Consider the following 16,210-nt stretch of genomic DNA (forward strand, 5'->3'; position numbering starts at 1 on the left):
TTTCATATTTTTAATTATAAAAACAAACAATTTTTTTTTTAATTTTATATATAAGTATGTATGTATAATTAAAATACATAACTATATATACATATATAAAATTACATACATAGATCAAAATTATAAATTACATAGTGGCATAATATTATTATTGTTATTATCATAAAATGCTTACCGGGATTTTGGGTGTTTTTTTTTTGCTGTTAAAATTTTTGTTGCTTTTTTATTGTATAACATGTATTTACATATATACTAATAAAACATATATATAAAGTATACACAACATTTAGATTTTTGCATTAAAAATGAAAATTTATCTAATATATTGTTTATTCTTTTTTTAGTTTATTACACATACATATACACATGTCATGTTGATATATTTTGAATAATATTAATTACATTAATTAATTGAATTTAAATTTATTTTTAATGTATAATGTACTTAAATATTAAGTAAATAATTTGAAATTAAATAATATGTAAGGGACTATAACAAAGAAATTATATTATTTCTATAAAATAATGTTATTGGTCTACATTCTACACATACATAGGTATTCGTAAAATATGTAAAATTTTATTGTGAATAATGATCAGATATAATTTATATATACATTAAATGAATGCTAATTTTTGAATATTTTAATGGTAAAATTTTCATTCGAGAATTTCATTTGCAATAAGAAATATTTTAGAATTTTTTTTTCCTTAGCTAAAAATAACAATATCGATATAGAGGTTCAATCAATAATAATTAAATCCATGTGGTTCATGGAATACCAATTCAGATGGATATTTTAATAGCCATTAATTGCTAATCGCCTTCATATGTTGAAAATCTGAATTAATGTCAAAATGATTGAACTGAGCCACATATAATAGCTCATCATGAAAATAAAGCATGAAAACTTCCACAATGCTTTTAATACCACTTTCTATTATATCGTATTAAGTTGTTGTTGCAGCCTATTGCTAAGTATACGTTCCGAAATTCAAAAGAAAAAAACTCTATATTTAAAAAAGAATTTCATAGCAATTTACGGTTCCATTTAATGTTGCTATAGTTTACATCTGGATAACCGTTATGTTGAACCAATTTCTTGCCATAATATTGCATTTAGTAATTTTTTTTAAAAAAATATCCATTTAATTTCCATATCAATAGTGTAACAAATGCATTAAAAAAAATAGTTCCAATAGTTAAAAATTATGTAATATTCCACAATTTCTAAAATTATTTGTCATTTAGCATTAAAACGGTAACACTGCTATTTATTCTAAAATATTTTAATTACAGTAATCTTCTTAAATGAAAATTTACGCTATATAATTATACAATTTTTATACAAAAAATAATATTGTGAACATTTAATTTTTTAATTTATTTTTACGTGAAATTATGCAATGATTAAATACAAATAACATTCATTGTTCTTATATTGTGTATAATAAAATATTGTAAAAAATCATTTAAAAAATATTATTAAAATAGTTTAAGATTACCATCAGTGTATTATACTAAAATATTGTTTTTCTATTGAAAATTTATAAATATTGAAAAATTTAGTAATTATTTAAAAAGCATCTACTTAAAATTGTGTTTATTAATACATATATAATTAAAATTATATTTTATTTTCGAAATTATTAGAATTTATAAAAAAATTCTAATTATTTATAAAATTTTTACTTAAATGAATAACAAAGTTTACATTACTATTACTTTTTTTTTATTTTCTCATATTTTATGTTCACGCAAAAAGAAATTTGTAACCTCAATGTGAAATACTAAAAAACTTTCGCGGAGTACTCTGAAAATTTATTTCTTATTTTAATTATGCTTCCAACAAAATTTGTAAATTATTAAAGTGATTTGAATTTTAAATATATTCACAATATTATATATACATTTTTTCAATGTATTTATATTTTTTGATCAATTCACAATATTTCCAATTAAATACCAATGAAATTATATGTGTATTATAAAAAATTATAACACAATTACAATATTTTGAATATTTCCAATAAGAATGAATTGTTAATATACGAAAAAAGAAGAAAATAAATGAATTTTTATTGATTTTAATAATTATAAATTTAATTTTTGTATATTTGTTAAAAAATTTTAACAATTTTAATTTAATAATTTGTTTTTGTTTTTCTTATTTTATCAATACTAATATTGCAATTCTTTTATTATTCTGATTTCGATTTTACTTATATTTTATTTTATTTTTTTAACATATTATTTTTTCCGTCCTTCAACAAATCAATAATAATTTATTATTAATAAAAAATATAACTTTAACAAATAAACTTTTAACAATATTTTCTTTAATATATTAATGCTGTGGAATTTATTTATAAATTTCTGATTTAAAAATTAAATAATTAATTATAACTTTATTTTTATTTTTCCTATTAGGATTATTCTTATTTAATATTGTATTTTTTTTTTTAAATTAATTTACATATTTTTATATTAAAGGTATAGAATATTGTGGAAAATGTGCAATTTGGTTTTTTTTTTGGTTTTTTTGGTTTGTTTAATTTTTTGTGGAGGATTTTTTCTTAATAATTAATTATCTTGTATGTCTAGTTTTAATTTCATTCTTATTGATTTTTAACTACAAATTTATATATGTTTATATATATACAAGTGTATATATACAATATATATATATATATATGAATATGATTTTATTTTTAATGAATTTAACAATTTTATTTATTTAATTTATAAGTTTGTTCTATAATTTTGTTATTGTTTATTATTGTAGGATTCATTCATTATTTTTATGGTTATTTTATAATTTTATTTTCAATTATAATTTTATATTTTACTTTAGTTAAAGTGTAAGGATGTTAAAAATTAAAGGATTGCCCAAAAATTAAAAAAAAATATTAGTTATAAAGTTATTAACCTTGAAATAATTAAAAATAGAATAATTTTTAGAATTATTGAAATAAAATGTTACAAAATTTTAATGATCATTAGCTTTGATCAATTATTAATTTTCAATTGAAAGAAAACCTGAATTTATTTATTTCTATATATTCAAAAAGAGCCTGAAATATTAATTGCTATTAATATTTTGAGTAAAAATTCAATTCTAAATATTGAGTCTAAACATAAAATAATAAAATAAATTTTATGACTAAAATTTAGACATATGTTTATACATATATATATATATATATATATTACAATTACTTTAAATGAATACATACATAAAATCAAATGAAAAATATTTTTGATTTAAATGATTTTCTCATTTAATCGCTCTATTTATTTATTTTTATTAATATTTTACGTATCAAATTTATCTCTCTACGCGCCTCTGTTTTATTTTATGTTCTTCTTTTGTCCCGTAATTTTCAATTTATTTTAATACTTATTTATTGTCAAAAAATTTAAAATATTAAAATAATTAAAATAAATATTTTGTTTTTTAATATTACACTGCATACATTTTAAAAATCGTATTTTATTATTAAAATTGGTAACAATAAACTTACATTGAGGAAACGCAATATTGCAAAAAATTCCAAATTTAAATAAAAATAAATTTTGTGAATTATCATTTTAAATCAAAATAAAATATGTATTGTGAATTAGCAAATAATTAGAGAAAATTAAAATATTCGATGTTTTAAAATATTTTAAAATAACCTGAACAATAATTTTAAAATGAATTTTTACATAATTTTTTTTTTTTATATTTTTTTTTTTTTTTTATTTAATACTCGTTTTAATTTTAATTGTCGCGAAAATTCTATATGATTTTTTACATTTAAAATGGTTCTAAAACAACCATTTTGTTAAATACTAAATATACACAGCACATAAATATATAATAATTTTATATGACTTAATTTTCCTTTTTTTTTGATAATTTTAAAAAATTCATTAAATTTTGCTCTAATATATGCGCATTTTTTATAATTAAAAGTAATATGAATAATAAATGAATGTTCTATAAATTTTGTTGTGTAACGAATGAAAGTTATATAAAATTAAAAAAAAAAAACAATTAATTATTATACCATTTAATTATTTTAATTAAATTTAAATTTTTTAATTTTAGATTAAAAAATTATTGAAAACAATATTAAAGTACAATTTATTTAAATTAATATTTTTTTTCATTACATTTTCTTTATTAATTTTGACGCAGCTTAATAATACAGATATAGTAGGTTTATATGCATGTATTTATAACGAAAGTAATAAAATTATTGCAGTTCAATATTTCATATATTATGTATTTTGTTTTTTTGTTGTTGTTCGCTCTTAGAATTAAAGTATAACAATTTTAATTTTAATTAGAATCTGAATCTGAATCACTTGGTAACGCCGGTGAATGCGATACAGGTGTTGTTGCAGGCTCTTCTTTTATTGGTTTTGTAGCTGCTAAGTAAGCATTAACAGTTTCACCCTGTGTAGTCTCAATTCCAACCCTAAAATATTTAAATATTTGAATGGATTTAATATACTTAACAATTATTCTTCTGAACTATTGTATACAATTACGTACGGGTTTACAAGCACAAGAAACAAATGAATATTTCTTTAATTCTAATATAACAGAAATTGTATGTCATAGTACTCGTATTAATAGGATTTTTTGAAAATTTCTCAATTTCTACATTTAATATTCAAAGAAAATATAATATTTAATAATAATCATAACATACCTGTATTCATGCCTCGCTAAATATCTAACATATTTCTCTGGTGGCTCATCACTATCAGAATCTTGAACACTAACTGATCTAACTGTAGTATGAGATACCTGTGTTGCAGGCATTGTGAACTCTACATAAGCATATGGTGCTAATTGCTCTGGTATTTGATCATAGGAAGTGAGAGCCATTCGACAAACCATTTGATGGGTTGTATAAGCGCCTATTCAAAATAAAACCGAAATTAATTAAATTTCTTAAATTTGATTATTCGAAATAGAATTTTTACCTTGACCCTCTTTAGGCAATCTTGGACAACGCCAAACTATAGCCCTATGATGATGCTCATATTTTGCTTGCCCAGATGTTACTTCAATCAAAGATTCTTGTAAAGTTTCAACAGTACCCAAAATTCTTTCTATTCCTTTAATTTTGCCCGTTCGTCTATGAGCTGATTTAACTGACCCATACCTAAAACAAAATTAAGTACGAAGTTGAAATAGACATCCTTATATAAGTCGACATCACACACAAGAAAAAAAAATTTAATATAAAACATCGTAAACAATTCACCTAAAATGTTTTTCAACTCTAAATAGATAAATCCAGCATTCTGGAATAGGAAATCTTATGGAAACGTCTTCGCATGGTATCTGTCCAAGTTTTTTTGATGTAAAACCTGGAACAAGAATGTCCGCTTTTAATTCGACACGGTTTCCAGTAACACACCAGGAAGCTTTCAGTTGTAAGGGTAATTCCCTATTTTTAGGTGGTCGCACTCGAAATCTCATCAATTCAATATAACAAGCATCAGGTGGTTGAAATCTTGAAAGGAAATTTGCATTTAGAATTAATTAAAAATCAAAATATAATTTATATATTTCTTTTACTTAATAGTCCGACTTCTTTCATACTCGTCTTGTTGCACGACATTATGAAATTCCACGCCTTCGAGTCTAATCCATTCTTCAGTAACAACTGGTATAATATCGTGTCTTCCAACAACTTCCTTTCCTTGCCGCCACATATCATTCAAGCCCAATTCAATTGTAGGCATACCTTAAATTTTTTTATAGAATAATATTAATATGTCTTTTTTTGAGTACCGTTAAATACCTGACAAAAAAGCCAAGAAAAATAAGCGAACCCGCGCGATTTGTTTATGCACGTGACCATCGGAATCTTGCTCCACATAAATTTCATCGACAGCCGTTACCTGTACTTCTTCCATTTTATAAGTTAAAGCTCTGTCACGATGAGCCGACAATTTAAACAACGCTTCTTCGACCAAGATTGAAAATTGCTTTAAATCTTCGTAAGTCATAGTACCAAGCTTCGCTAATTGTGATGACTGAGGTGCATGTTCAACTGGTAGACCCAATTTCTTTAAGTCACTACCAAATTCTTTCACGCCTGCATAATCACCAGCTATAGCATATTGAGCAAACTGACTTAACTTATTTGTTATTCTTTCCGCTTTAGTTATTTGACCAGGTCGTACTCCTGGGCGTTCCTTATAAAATATGTACTGTAATTTCAACGTGAATATTTTTCCAAACTGGTCAAACTGTTGTGCTGCTATTTCTGAAACCGAATATGAAGGTTGCAATGGTAGTTCTTGAAACGGGCTTTTATCTGTTGCTTGATTGAATAACTGAACAACTGGTACATCTCCCTGATAAACAAGTTTTGTATAAATTTTTTTCCAAAATCTTTGCCCTGTAATTTTTTTTTTATTAGGTTGCCTAAGGTGCATTTCCCATCCAGAACCCGTGTAATTGAGTCTTGGAAAATCTTCGAGTGGCTGTGAAATATCTTCATCGAACAGTGGTGTTGGTGGTGTTTCTTGAGAATCAGTGCGTTTATGTGTCATGTCTCCACTTAATTCGGCCTGCTCAAATGGATTTACAACCCTGGGTGATGAGTCTCCAGAATAAATAGAGTTATTTTGCGACGTTCGAGGAGGTGGTGCCAAGGCCGGTGCGAGACCGCTTGATGCCGAAATATCTTTAGGTCTAATAACAACATTGAAATCTTTCTCTTCTGTAGAATCAACTGAATCCCTTCTATTATAAGAAGGTTCGGGAGCCCAAGAATCAAAGCCAGTGTCATCAGCACCAAAGCCCGCATCGGAAGACTCAGTTCCAAAAGCATTAGTTGAACCCCAAGCTGAAAATATAAATTTTAAAATTTATGTTTAATATAAATACCTTTATATCAAACCGTCATCCACAGCTGGTCCTGATTGAATTGAAATTCCAAATCCATCTAAAAGTCCACCTTTTTCTTTTTTAGCAGAGTCAAATTTTGCTGCAAAAGCATCAAACTCATCAGGCTCTGCAAAAATATTTGTTGGCGGTAACGCTGGTCTTTGTGGCACAGTTGGAGGTGGTGGTCGCGCCACTGGAGGTGCTGCAAAAATATTGTTTTGGTGCTCCTGATTTATATTCATTTCAGTGGAATATGCATTTATATTAGAGTTCATAACAGATTCTTCAACAGCAAATATGTTAGTCACACCAGTAGTTTGAGTATATTCTAAAGGATTTTCATCTTCTGGGCTGGCAAAAGGATTAGCAGAAGCACTACCGCTAGCAGGTGCAAAATCTAAAGTTGTGTCCATTTGTTCTGATTCCTGAATATTATTCACATTATCATTTGGTGAATCTGGTATAGCTTGTGTTGTAATATTTGACTCAGTTGGCGGACTATAATCTGAAGACTCAACATTTTTTTGATCACTTTCTAGTTCCACTTCAACTTCCTTATGTGGTCTTACTATTTTGTTTAAATCTTACATAAGTAGTTATCATAAATTTTAAATGTATTTATAAGATCTTACCTATACCATGTGGAATAAACTCATCCTCTTCATCTGATCCAGGGCGATCACCAACCGTCGTTATTTCAATATCGGGAGTCGGAGCACGAATAATCGGTTGAACTGCTGCTATAGAATCCATTGTAGGTTCATTTAATGCAATTTCATTTGACTCTTCCTCGGCCTCATCAACTTTTGCTACAACTTCCGGCTCAGTGACCGTACTGGAAAATATCGCATCGGGTTCTTCTTGTGTTTGTTGTACTACTCCTTTTTCAGACTGCTCTTCTTGTATACTTAAAATATCGGTTGAGTCCACAGCGGACTCCTCCGCTCCATTTCCTTCTTGAGCTAAAATATCATTCTTCTCTTCCTGTCCATTATCTAACACTAAATCATCACTTAAAAGATCTGGTTTTGGAGGTATGGGGGGTTTTGATCCTTTATCGAAAAGACTTAAGATATCTTCTTTTGATTTTGGAGGTGGTGGTTTTGGTGGTGCAGCCGTACTTGTTCCAAACATATCAAATAGATCCTTTTCATTATTTTGAACTGGAGTAGCTTGAACAGGACCTGGTCCACCCATAACAGAAGGTGCAGGTGGTCTTGGAGGTGCTCCAGGCCTTGGAGGAGGTGGTCGTGCTGGTTGCGTTTTAGCAGAATTGTTTGGTAAAGTTGGCTGCATGCCAATACCGAAAGGATTATCAATAGTTTCGCCTAAGAAATCATTATTTTGATCGTCTGTAACATCAAATAAATCAGGTGTTGGACTAGGTGAAACGAGATCTCTCATCGAAACTGGACTAGGTGTTCTTGTTACAGGAATTCTATCTAACATAGTCGAGCTTGCTTCATCTAGCTGATCTGCTACCGCACAAATTAAATCTTGAGTGGTTTGAGATGGTGGAGTGGGCCTCGAAGGTGGAATTTTCTTGACTGGAACATCTTCTATTAAATTAGTTTGATCTTCACTTTGTTTTCTAGAGGAAATATTGGTCTCGTCTTCTTGTATAGTCGTATCAAAAAAGCTCATTGCGGCATCATTTGTATTAGTGTCATCTACATCAAATATATTTGACATAGATTCGGGTTTTTCTGATATTTGCAAATCGTCATCAGCATCATCACCAAAGGCGAATGGATTTGTACCTTGAAATGAATTATCATAATCTGTTTCTTCTTGTTGTGTGTCATCTAGCAAAAATGGATTAGGTGCACTGTCCCCGGAATCCAGCGGATCATCATCCATCAAAAAAGGATTAGCCATGTTTTTTTCTAATTAGTTTTTTGGTAAGTTTATATTAAATTTGTATAGTGTAAGCTTCAAAATTTATAATTAGTTGGAAAACTAATATTTTTTCTCAATTAGTTCGCTTTCAATCAGCTTTATTTCAACTTGACCTGGCCCTAGATTTACTGCAAAAGATGTATCAAAAGGATCGATTTCTTCAATGCCGTCTGATGGTGGTGTTGTTAACTGCGGTGTTAAAACTTTATCCCCTAACCCCAGCTCTTGTGCGTCTGTTAACGTATCAAGAACTCCTGTAGTAATTTCTGGGGTAGTTGGAGGCAAAAGTTCGTCTTCCAAAAGTTTGAGTTCTGTTCTTCCTGGTTGAATGTTAGATGCAATCGAGGTATCAAATGGATCACCAGAATCTGTTTCTGTTCCGAAAAAGGTTTTATCTTCTAATTTTGGAGTCAAAACCTTAATATTTAGATTTTCCTCAACTGCTAATAAATCTGAAGCTGGCTTTGGTTGTTCTTTAATATCGTCGGCTCTGGGGTCAAAATCTGGATCTGATAAACTGTGTTTTAATTTAGAACTGGTTAACAAATCCTTTTCTAAATGTTTAAGTTCAATATCTGTTGGCACAGTACTTGGTACAAAAGATGTATCAAAAGGATCTTCTAACTCTTTTTCAGCAATAGCTTCCGGTGGTGCATAATAAGGTGTCAACGGCTTTTGTATTTTTCCCCCCTCACTATTTACCGCTAGAAGATCGTTACTTGGAACTAAGAACCCAACTGATTTTGATTGTATATTCAAAGTTAAAGAAGATTTTCTTCTAGCTGGATCAAAATCTGCAGGAGGAACTACAACCTGTGGTTTTATTTCTTCTTTTATTTCTTCAGCACGAGGATCAAATTCAGGATCACTTAATGAATTTTTGAGTTTAGAATCTGATAGAAGATCTTTCTCTAAAATTTTTAATTCAGTTTCTTTTGGTTGTACTAGTTTTACTACTGCCGATGTATCAAATGGATCAAAATCTTCGTCTTCTACGTCTATACTTTCTTGAGCAGGAGCAATAGGTGTTTGAGCTAAATCTGTATTACTTCCACCTAACAAATCTTTTCTTACAGCAGGAACTAAACTATCTGATGGTTTTTTTCCCGATAAATTAGCGAACAAATCTTCTTTTGTGACTTTTATTACTTCTGCGGCCTCTTCGCCGGCTCTTGGATCAAAATCGAAATCGTCGTCCTCTTCTTCTTTATTAACTATAACTTGTTCAACAAAAGCAGTATCAAATGGGTCGTCCTCTGGAACATTGAATTCGTCGTCACTTAATTCTTCTACTCCTGATGGAATATCACCTGCCCCGGAGGGACCAGTTGGTGGCCTTGGCGGCCTTGGAGGTTTGGCTACAATTAAACATTTTTTAAAAAAGCTAATTTAATTTAATTATATGTATTTTTACCTTTATGTTGTGCTTTCTCTTCTTCGGTTAATTCAAATTCAGCCCAATCTCCTTCTAAAGTCGACGCAAATTGTATTGGTTGTGGTTGAGTAATAACTTTAATTTCTTCCTTTTTAGTTAACGATTCTGCAGCTAATTCAGCAAATTCGTCATCTTCGTCTTTTTTTAATACATCAAATTCTGATAATATATCATCAGGTAGTTTATTAGTTTCTTCTTTAGGAGAATCCTCTTTTGCAACTTCTTCGCTTTCTTCTTGTTTTTTATTTGCCGGAATTAAATGTAATGAAACACTTAGATCGATAGGAATATCTGGAATTTCATCTTCGAAGTCATCTAATAATGTTTTTGGTGGCTCCGGTGTTACAGATAATTCCTCTGGTAAATTTGCTACTTCCTCTTCACTTTCAAGTAACAAATTTGTAATTCCTCTTCGAGGTTTCTTTTTCGCCCCACTTAGGGCAACAGCTTGAGCGCTGTCAACCCTTCCTGTTAAGACTTCAACAGCTGATCCTAGTGCAACTAACTTTTTACCTGTTTTTGATACTTGGGGACCAACAATTACTGTATCCGCATATGATGTATCGAAAGGATCTGGACCAAGATCCTCAAATTCAGGTAAATCAGGAACAACAGCTAATTGAACTTCACCACTTGTTATAGCATCAATATAACCGGTTTCAAATATATCATCAACTTCTTCAGATTCTTCTTCTGATTCAGAAAGTTCAACAACTGCTTCAGCTAGCTTATCTCTATTTGCTTCTTCTTCTTCTTTTTTCTTACGTTCCTCTTCTAGGCGTTGTGCCTCACGTGCTTTTGCTTCTTCTTCTTCAAGTCTTTTCTTTTCAACTTCAGTGGGAACTCTTTGATAAAACGATGTTGATTTAATACGATCTAATTCGTCTTGTGTTTTATGTAAGATAGTATCTACACCAGCTGTTAGTGCTTTGAATTTTGACCACTCCTCGTCTTCTTCACCGGTTTTTTTTTCCTGTACCGGAGCTGCCGCTGCGCCAGCAGTTGTTGATTGTTCTTCTACAGTTTTTTGTTCAGTATCAGAAGTTGCAGCTGTTGCACCTGTTTCAGAAGAATTATCTTGATTTGGTTGCCCCTGTTCAAGTTGTTGTTGCTTAAGTTTTTGTTCACGTTTATATTGTTCTAGTTCTTCTTCTGTGAAAAGTTCTTGATCTTTTTTGGACTTCTTTTTTTTCTTTTTTAAACCTTTTGGTAGCTTAAGCATTATCTAGTGTACGAGACATCGATGTCGGTCTAAAATACAAAATATTTTTTTTATAATAGCTAAAATAATGTTCTAAATAATAATCTCTATATATAACATAAAAAAAAGGATTGGGTATGCAAGCTTAAACATGTTTAGATGTTAAATAAAATTTTATTTATTCTAGCTAAATTAAATTTTACATTTATAAGTCTCTTCCGAATATTCACAGGTCTAGAAAATAATATATACTCTTAAAGCTACAATTACAATACGTTCGAATACGCACTTCGAATCTTTTATATTTTATAATTATACACTAATTTCACTACAAATTTATTTTCTTTTCTATTTTCTATTGTCAGCAAAAATAAAAAGATATTATATACATATAAAAATTTATTTCGATCAATGTATTATAGCATTTGTTTTAGATACGACGAGAATTCCGGAAAACTATAATTAAATTTCAAAATTTTTTAAATAAAATGCTTTATATTACCTTATTAAATGATCATTACCTTACTAAATTATTCGAGTACGTCCATATTTTATTGCGAGTATTTAAAAATGTTTTAAAAGAATTTAACATGAAAATTTCATAATTATAAGAAAATATCAAGAGAACGCTTTGCTACAATAATTATTATGAAAAAAAAATCGCCTAGATAATAACAATTCATAGTTTTAAAATATTAAACATTATCGCCTTCTCAATCATATTACCTAAAAAGATATTGGCTTCCATTTTCTAAAAATTTAACAATTTAGATAGGTAACACCTCTGGTCATCTTTTAATTTTTTATCATTCATCTATAATTTTTTTAGCAAAAACAATATTAATTAATATAAAAAAAAAAAATTCACCGATTTTTTCTAAAAAATTACAGTGCCAAAGTACAGAAAAAAATCGTTCAATTTTCAACAGTTTTATATCGTAATTAAGATATTCACTTAGAATACACAAATACAGATAATCATTTTGGATGAAAATATACTAAAAGTAAGATTAGCAAATTAAAACAACTATAAAAGGGAATAAGAATTAAAATAAGAAATCTATTTCTCGAACTAAGAAAACTTTGGGAATAATAAATTAATATTATATAGCAAGGAGTGGGGATTCTAAATATTTGGACTGGGACTACACATAAATGCAGAAAAACTATTACTATATATATACATATATATATATATACAAAATTAAAATTAATTAAATTTTTAAAAGAGCACATACATACATATATTTCAATGTATTTAAAATAATATACGCTGGATGTAAAGTAATACAATAGATAATAAGCGATATACACTATTTCTTAAATACTTTGCTTTTAAATATGGTTTATTTAAGCTCTAAAAATATAACATATTCATATATAAATATAAATAATATCAGTATCACATAATATTTTCAATAATGTGCTATATTTATAATAAACCACATGATTTTCATAAATTTAAAATATTACCTTTAAAAAAATAATTTTTTTAAGAAATTATCCAAAGTATTTACTTTATTAATATTATTTATATTACATATATTTACGTGTTTATAATATTAAGAAATTAAAAGGTAAATAATATTTGGTTTAGAGATCATTCAATAAAGTATATAAGTATGTATATAAATTATTACATTTTTATATATGTATTATAATAAATGAAAAAAACAAATTTATATTGGGTTAAATCAATTTCTTTTATAATATAAATAAGGAAATTAACCCCAGAACACAATACAAAACGGTATTTACTCACCCGATTAACCGATTTTCTTTTATATATATATATATGTTAGTGTGTATAATCTGTATTTATATCAAATTTTTTATTCATATCCTATAAAATCAATATTATTTTATATTGAATGTTTGTATATAGAATGCGGTAAATATATCGATTTATTATCCTTTTTTTAATATTTTATACATATATATTATATATACACATATATATATATATATATGCATATAATATAATTTAAATTTATATATACATATATAAAATTGGTCTTTAAATTTTAAAAACAAATATTTTATAACTCTCTTGTTACAAACATTTAACAATAGCCTTAATATCAATTTGACACAAATCTGTGGAAGTGCTCTTAAAAAATTTTTCTTCTATTTTGTTATTTTTTTTTTTTCTTGTTTTCTATTTTTTAACCATTTTTCATTTTTTTTCTCTTTTTTTTTTAATTGTTTTTTTTTTTTTTTTGTTTTTCCTTTTTTTTTACTTTTTACTTTATTTTACTTTTCGTTCAAATATTATTTGTCACACATATTACAAATTACATATAATATTCATATAAGTCAAAAAAAAAATTCTATTTTTCACCACCGCCTAACATCATTATACACAAAATGTCAAATGTAAAAAAATTTCATGGAAAAATCGATTACAAAAAATTTTTGTAATTTTTTTCTTACTGCAAAAAAATAAAAGACATAAAAATTATTTTCTCTTCAATATTTTCGTAAATTTGACATCGAAAATGTTAGCATACAAAATAAATTAATTAAATTACTAAAACATTAACATTAAATAACATTTAAAATTTTTCTAAATTTTTCAATTACAAGACTCTCAAATATTGTAGAAAAAAATTAATACAAAATTTGAAGAGGCAGTCAAAAAAAAAATGAAAAAAAATTGATTTTTTCATCTACCTTTCATTAGAAAAGAAATTTTCTTTAAGAAAATCTCAGTTTTAATTCAGATCAAGTTTTTTTTTTCTTGTCAATTTTAATCCCAAAAAAAAACTTACGTCTCTTACTTATTTCTTTAAAATAAATTGCTTTATTTTATTATTTTTTTATTAAAAAACGATTAAACTCGCGTTTTAAACTATTTTCAATGATTTTTTTCTATTTTAAAACTTGTTAAAAATTATTTTTAAAATTGAAAGAAAAATTTTTTTTTCCTTATATTTTTCGCCTTTTTTTTGTACCCTTTATGTGCTTTGGTAACGTTCAAATATCTTCTGGTTCGTTTAAAATTTATTACGTCGTCGAACTACACAATAAAATTATTTCGAAATTTCGAAATTCGAATTTTTTTTTTTAATAATTATGCAAATATTTGTAATTGATGTGTCAAAATTGATTCTCCTTTCATAACTCGAAATTTTGATTTAAAAAGAAAATATTCATAAACTATAAAATATTTTTAATTCATTAAAAACCTAGTGAATTGTATACGAACATTTTAAATATTTTAAAAATAATAGTATGGGATATGTATGTATGTAGATTTGGTTGCTAGGCTTTAGTGTAAAATTGTAACGTGTTCAACAGCAAAATATTGAAAAAAAAAACAACATAAATTTGTCATACATTTCAAAATGAATCACTATATATGAAACCGTGAGTCATTCATATGAAATGTGCTGAAAAATTTTTAAAAACAAAAAAGACCGAAAAAAAAATTATGTTATGGCGATATTCCAAAAAAAAAAAATTCATTTTCAATTTAAATTTTGCAACACTAAAATTTTGAAATTCAAAAGTGATATGTGCTTTCACTTTTATTTTATGATTTAGTGCCAGTGTGCAAAGATAGTTTTAGGTTTGTAAAGAAATTGACAAAAGTACTTTTCTGTATAATTTTTCACAGTTTTATTATTTTTTTCTGTTTACAAATTTTGTATTATATTGGTTATTTGCTAAATTAAGTGTTGAACACAAATAATTTTCTAAAATATTCTTAAGTTAAAAACAACACTAATCGCCATTGGCATACGCTTTTTTCACATATATTTCGCTTTTCTGCATATGATTTTCAACATTTCAAAAAAAATACGAGTACGAACCTATTCAAAAAATTACTACTATACTTTCAAATTCTTGTCGTTTTTGAATAACCTGCTCAAATTTCTTTTATAGTGGCTAACAATTTTACAATTGTCATTCTGATGTTTAACTGTTGTATTGCAAATATTTAAAGAATACGCAAAATCAATTTATATAAATGTCAAAAAAATTACATCCTCTTCTTATTCTCGTTTTAAATATGTAAATTTTTTTTCGAAGTTCGAAATACATATATGTATACATATAACGTGTATGGATGATTATACATAGTCAGATTAACATAGGCACCTATAAGCTCGATATAGATATACATATGTACATATATCGATTAACGTCATATTCTCATATTTATTTTATGTATCTATTTTCATCGTTTTTTTATCCGCCAATATATTGTGTTTAAAATGACAATATTTAATCACTGTAATTAATTATTAAACCTGGTTTGTTTTATGATTACAGGACATTATGCTACAAAAATATTTTGCAACGATATTCCTTTAATAACGTGATCAACTTCTGTTTCCAAGAAGAAAATTTAATAGAAAATAACTATTCTACAATATTGTGAACTTTTTCTACAATTGTGAAATAATTTTCTTGTTACACATACATAATTACATAAAATTATATGAATTTAGTTTCTTACTTCTTAATTTTTTTAAATTAAAACTCAAATATTGTTATTTGTAAATGATTGTTTAGCTTATTTAACATTATTATCACTAAATAACACCAAAACCTTTTATATTAATTTTAAATTAAAATGAAATTTTCACTTTTTTCAAGGATTCAACAGAATTCAATTAAGAAAACTTTAAAATTTTGCCCTTTGGCACACAATTTTAGAACAATTATTTTTGTAATTTTCTTTTACTTCTTAAAATTTCAATTAAATATCTTTTTTTTATTTTACATTGAATTTACCATTTCAAAAAAATATTTTGTTGTAATTTT

General features: G+C 26.5%; 2 protein-coding genes across 10 annotated transcripts; both read right to left on the bottom strand.

Moving 5' to 3' along the window:
* Positions 1 to 392: 392 nt before the first annotated feature.
* Positions 393 to 8,780, bottom strand: LOC129619169 (protein stoned-B). The gene is made up of 8 exons (XM_055534277.1): positions 7,535 to 8,780; positions 6,916 to 7,470; positions 5,809 to 6,861; positions 5,583 to 5,751; positions 5,266 to 5,517; positions 4,982 to 5,163; positions 4,705 to 4,915; positions 393 to 4,467 (listed from the first exon to the last, which is right to left on the bottom strand). The coding sequence occupies exons 1-8, from the start codon at positions 8,778 to 8,780 to the stop codon at positions 4,329 to 4,331; spliced, it is 3,807 nt and encodes a 1,268-aa protein (XP_055390252.1). The 3' UTR covers positions 393 to 4,328.
* Positions 8,781 to 8,861: 81 nt separating this feature from the next.
* On the bottom strand, positions 8,862 to 16,199 carry LOC129619170 (protein stoned-A). 9 transcript variants are annotated; one of them, XM_055534279.1, is made up of 5 exons: positions 14,209 to 14,429; positions 13,499 to 13,869; positions 13,200 to 13,280; positions 10,216 to 11,487; positions 8,862 to 10,159 (listed from the first exon to the last, which is right to left on the bottom strand). In XM_055534279.1, the coding sequence occupies exons 4-5, from the start codon at positions 11,456 to 11,458 to the stop codon at positions 8,862 to 8,864; spliced, it is 2,541 nt and encodes an 846-aa protein (XP_055390254.1). In that variant the 5' UTR covers positions 11,459 to 11,487; positions 13,200 to 13,280; positions 13,499 to 13,869; positions 14,209 to 14,429. The 9 variants fall into 9 exon arrangements, with proteins under 9 accessions (XP_055390254.1, XP_055390257.1, XP_055390253.1 ...); XM_055534282.1 differs by lacking the exon at positions 13,499 to 13,869 and having other exon boundaries at positions 14,218 to 14,429; XM_055534278.1 differs by having other exon boundaries at positions 13,200 to 13,869; positions 14,218 to 14,429.
* Positions 16,200 to 16,210: the final 11 nt, after the last annotated feature.

Source organism: Condylostylus longicornis, unplaced genomic scaffold (assembly GCF_029603195.1).
Source record: "Condylostylus longicornis isolate FDR11 unplaced genomic scaffold, ASM2960319v2 ptg000010l, whole genome shotgun sequence".
In the NCBI taxonomy this organism is placed as follows: domain Eukaryota; kingdom Metazoa; phylum Arthropoda; class Insecta; order Diptera; family Dolichopodidae; genus Condylostylus; species Condylostylus longicornis.